We start from the raw sequence: 5,019 nt of genomic DNA on the forward strand, positions 1-5,019 counted from the left end.
CACTCCATGTGCCACTTAATACTATCAGCTATCAGCAAATGTCTGGGCAATGCAGAGTGGAGATAAACTCTGTTGATGCACTTCATCTTTGACATCGGTTAGCCTTTGGCGTGAGCGATGTAGAATGGCAATGCTAACAACACAGCTAATGGTCCGAGCAGCGACTGTCAAGTTGTCCAACTTTTGGCAAAACACACCTTAAATTTCAGCTACGTTTTAACTTGGAGGAATTACCCAGGATGTGATGAAGTATTTCCATGTAATAGTTGGGTTTTAGTGGGCGGGTGACAACAATAGCAATGACACTTGGAGGATCCTCTAGGCCAGTGTTTTTCAACTACTGTGCCGCGGCACACTAGTAAAAAATATTTTTTGCAAATCAGTAATTATAGTCTGCAAATGATGTGTTGAGTGGTCGGTCGTTGCTGTCTAGAGCTCGGCAGAGTAACCGTGTAATACTCTTCCATATCAGTAGGTGGCAGCCGGTAGCTAATTGCTTTGTAGATGTCGGATACAGCGGGAGGCAGCGTGAAGGTAAAAAGGTATTTAATGCTTAAACCAAAAATAAACAAAAGGTAAGTCCCCCTAAGAAAAGGCATTGAAGCTTAAGGAAGGCTATGCAGAACAAAACTAAAACTGAACTGGCTACAAAGTAAACAAAAACAGAATGCTGGACGACAGCAAAGACTTACTGTGGAGCAAAGATGGCGTCCACAATGTAAATCTGAACATGACATGACAATCGACAATGTCCCCACGAAGAAGGATAAATCCAATCCAATCCAATCCACTTTATTTTTATAGCACATTTAAACAACAAAAATGTTTCCAAAGTGCTGCACAACAATATTAAAAACAATATTAAAGATAATATTCAAATATTATCCTTAGCTCCACCAATGACTGAATAAAAACAACAAATAAATAAATATAGAACCAATATAAAAACAATATATAATAAATACAAGTAGACGCGGGAAATATCGCTCAAAGGAAGACATGAAACTGCTACAGGAAAATAGCAAAACAAGAGAAAAAGCCACCAAAATAGGAGCGCAAGACAAGAACTAAACCACTACACACAGGAAAACAGCAATAAAGTCAAATTAAGTCAGGGTGTGATGTGACAGGTGGTGACTACACCTACTTTGAGACAAGAACTATATTGATGCATGCTTGGTTATGTTTTAAAGTCATATCCAACAATTGCGACAACGACTTTTTACTGTCAACTGAGTTTCGTTTTTTAATGATTTCTGCTGGTGGTGTGCCTACGCATTTTTTCAATGAAAACATGTGCCTTGCCTCAAAAAAGGTTGAAAAACACTGCTCTAGACTAGCAGTGAGTAATGTAATCTACAGTAGAACACACTCAAGGCTACTATGTTGGGTGAAATAAAAGTGACTATATGGTGTTATTTCATGTTTAGAGGGATTTACCAATGTTAAAAAAAAACATAATTAGAAGGTCATAAACAGTTTTTATGCTCTAACTATCAACATATAAAATGTATTAATAATAATAACACTTCTCGGAAATACATTTACCGGTACTACAGTCAGGCCAGGAACCAATTAGATTGATGAGAGACGACCCAGACAGGTGTGTGCAAAGGTGAAATCAATCATCCAAATGTGCAGGTGTTGGTGTGGGAGGAGCCTGCAGACATAAAAAGCCACTCTCCTCCAGAAGGAACATCAGAGTTCCTGCCCACTGCACTATTGCTCTCAAAGCTGCTTCTTAGCGACGTGTTCTTCCATGATGAGTTGGATGAAGTGTTGTGTGTTCCCCCTGGTGCTGCTGTGCATGTGGCAGCTGCAAGAAGGAGCACACGCCTGCACATGTTTTCCTGTGCATCCACAGACGGCGTTTTGCCAGTCAGATGTCGGTAAGTTAAAATTCAGAATGTTTGGTTCATCCTTTCAAGCATAATTGCATCATTATTTATTGCACTCACTGTATATGTACTCAAACGTTGGTCCAGCTTCTGCATCCTGCACAAGTCTGAAATTGGGTCAGATGGGAAAAACAAAATAAAAAATAATTGCGTTCAGTCAGCCAGTTACCTTCAATAAATTTAAGTTTTGGAAGCCGTCATCTTGACAAAAAGGAATGGTGCTAAACTATAAAGTGTTGCTAATTGATATCAATAACACAATGTTTGCCATAAACTTTTTCCTAACAATTTTGTCGACTTTCTGCCCAAAAATCTTGCACAGGAACATTTTAAAAGCCTTAACTAGACCTGTTCATAGCTAGCAAGTTGACTTGTGAACATAGCATCGCACAGGTGTTGCTAATGACTGTAATGAAGCAGTTTTGTTTCATGACACTTAAATTGAAACACTTGTCTTTTTATAATCTTATATCCATACATCTATCACAAGGCATTTTTAACCGTTCAATGTAAACATTAAGTGTGGTAGAGCATGCAAGCTTTGCAAAAGTGAAGCCCTGATTAAAGGCCTACTGAAATGCGATTTTCTTAAACGGGGATAGCAGGTCCATGCTATGTGTCATACTTGATCATTTCGCGATATTGCCATATTTTTGCTCAAAGGATTTAGTAGAGAACATCGACGATAAAGTTCGCTACTTTTGATCGCTGATAAAAAAGCCTTGCCTGTACCGGGAGTAGCAGACGAGTAGCGTGACGTCACAGGTTGTGGAGCTCCTCACATCTGCACATTGTTTACAATCATGGCCACCAGCAGCGAGAGCGATTCGGACCGAGAAAGCGACGATTTCCCCATTAATTTGAGCGAGGATGAATGATTTGTGGATAAGGAAGGTGAGAGTGAAGGACTAGAGGGCAGTGGGAGCGATTCAGATAGGGAAGATGCTGTGAGAGGCGGGTGGGACCTGATTCAGCTGGGAATGACTAAAACAGTAAATAAACACGACATATATATATATATTTGTCACAACACAACCAGGCTTATATTTAATATGCCACAAATGAATCTTGCATAACAAACACCTCCCCCCTCCCGTCCATATAACCCGCCAATACAACTCAAACACCTGCACAACACACTCAATCCCACAGCCCAAAGTACTGTTCACCTCCCCAAAGTTCATACAGCACATATATTTCCCCAAAGTTACGTACGTGACATGCACATAGCGGCACGCACGTACGAGCAAGCGATCAAATGTTTGGAAGCCGCAGGTGCATGCGTATCCAACTCAAGTCCTCCTGGTAAGCGTCTCTGTTGTCCCAGTTCTCCACAGGCCAATGGTAAAGCTTGACTGTCATCTTTCGGGAATGTAAACCATGAAACACCGGCTGTGTTATCCGGCAAAACAGTCAGGGGGTGCATTCTACGGCGGGGGTGCGTTATCCGGCACAACATCTGTCGCAATACACCGCTTCCCACCTACAGCTTTCTTCTTTGCTGTCTCTATTGTTCATTGAACAAATTGCAAAAGATTCACCAACACAGATGTCCAGAATACTGTGGAATTTTGCGATGAAAACAGACTAATAGCTGGCCACCATGCTGGCCCAAAATGTCCTCTACAATCCGTGACGTCACGAGCAGACGTCAGCATACCGAGACGTTTTTCAGCAGGATATTTCGCGCATAATTTAAAATTGCACTTTAGTGAGCTAACCCGGCCGTAATGTTAAGATTTCATAATTGATATATAAACTATCAGACTGCGTGGTCGGTAGTAGTGGGTTTCAGTAGGCCTTTAATTCTCTTACAGCAAGAGCTGAACAGTCTAAAGTCCATGGTCTCAGAGTTCACGAGGTTAGGGCGAGTTTAAATTAAAGGTGATTAAAAGGGAGATGTTTGAGTTCAAGAGATGTAATTGTTATAAAACTAAGGAAGTTTCTTTGACTTTTGTATAATAAGCTATGGAAGACAGCGTGGATTTGAGGTTGTGTTTTCAGACCCTGATTCTTTTGCCTTTTACAAGTGATTAGTCGTACCAAAACATGCCAATGTCTCATAGATAGTAGTCAGGTAGTGCTCTTTGAATAAAATGTGTTATAATAATCCAATGCTTTTGATGTGATTTCCTGTCTAAATGGTGCACGGTTGCTGCCGTAAGAAAAATTACCCTGACAATTGTTAGTTTTGTAGCCAATACCAGTCAACTCTGCTTTAATCTGAGTCCCATGCATGATATTAAACAGAGGCCTATAGGGATCGATTATTTTTTTCAAAAATGCTGACTGGCTTTGTCTTTCTAGTCATCAAGGCAAAGGTGGTTGCCATTACGACGGCTGGTGAATTTGATGACATAAAGTACGGCGTCCTCCTGCAAAAGGTTATTTAACTTTTTTTACACATTTCAGTGAAGTTTATGGATGTATGCACATTTTATTTGGTTTTATCTTGCAGATCTTGAAGGGTCCTATAAAGAACTATGATACTGTCTACACTGCTGCACCCGCTGCAACATGTGGTATAACTCTCACCAAAGGTGTAGAATATTTCTTCACAGGTAAAAATACATATTTCAATGCTATTTGTACCCACGGGTGATAATGGAAATGACACCTTCATTCCAGCTTAAGGCTGTTTACTCAAACATTTTCCATTTTTTCTTTTTTTTTTTTCTCTCCACCTCATTGCAGGCCCACTACAGGATAACGGGGCACCATACGTGTCAGCCTGTGACTATGTTGTACCCTGGAAAAGCAGCTACAACATCCTGGTAGAGCGGTATAGGATGGGCTGCGGTTGCAAGGTAAGCAAACCTAATTGAGGATCAATGAGAATGTCAAGAATGTATTTAAATCTCAATTTTTATCCTCCAGGTCAATCGCTGCACCGCTGTCCCGTGTGGAGTCAGCGGCCCAAATGAGTGCTCGTGGACGGACTGGCTGACGGGGAATTCTGTCGACGATGTGAAGAACAAGCAATGTGCTTGCATCAAGAGAAGTGATGGTTCTTGTGCCTGGTACAAGGAGGCCGCCTCACCTGGAAGGGGTTAATGGACATTATAGACCCTAAAATCTCCATGAACAGAATGTAAATTACTAATAAATTCAGTTAACTCAA

The 5,019-nt window shown here is 40.9% G+C and overlaps 1 protein-coding gene across 1 annotated transcript; it reads left to right on the top strand.

Moving 5' to 3' along the window:
* Positions 1 to 4,326: 4,326 nt before the first annotated feature.
* LOC133615718 (metalloproteinase inhibitor 2-like) lies at positions 4,327 to 5,019 on the top strand. Its single transcript, XM_061974511.1, has 3 exons — positions 4,327 to 4,459; positions 4,593 to 4,705; positions 4,776 to 5,019. Exons 1-3 carry the CDS (start codon positions 4,327 to 4,329, stop codon positions 4,950 to 4,952), a joined length of 423 nt encoding a protein of 140 aa, XP_061830495.1. The 3' UTR covers positions 4,953 to 5,019.

This window comes from Nerophis lumbriciformis, linkage group LG22, assembly GCF_033978685.3.
Source record: "Nerophis lumbriciformis linkage group LG22, RoL_Nlum_v2.1, whole genome shotgun sequence".
Taxonomy (NCBI): domain Eukaryota; kingdom Metazoa; phylum Chordata; class Actinopteri; order Syngnathiformes; family Syngnathidae; genus Nerophis; species Nerophis lumbriciformis.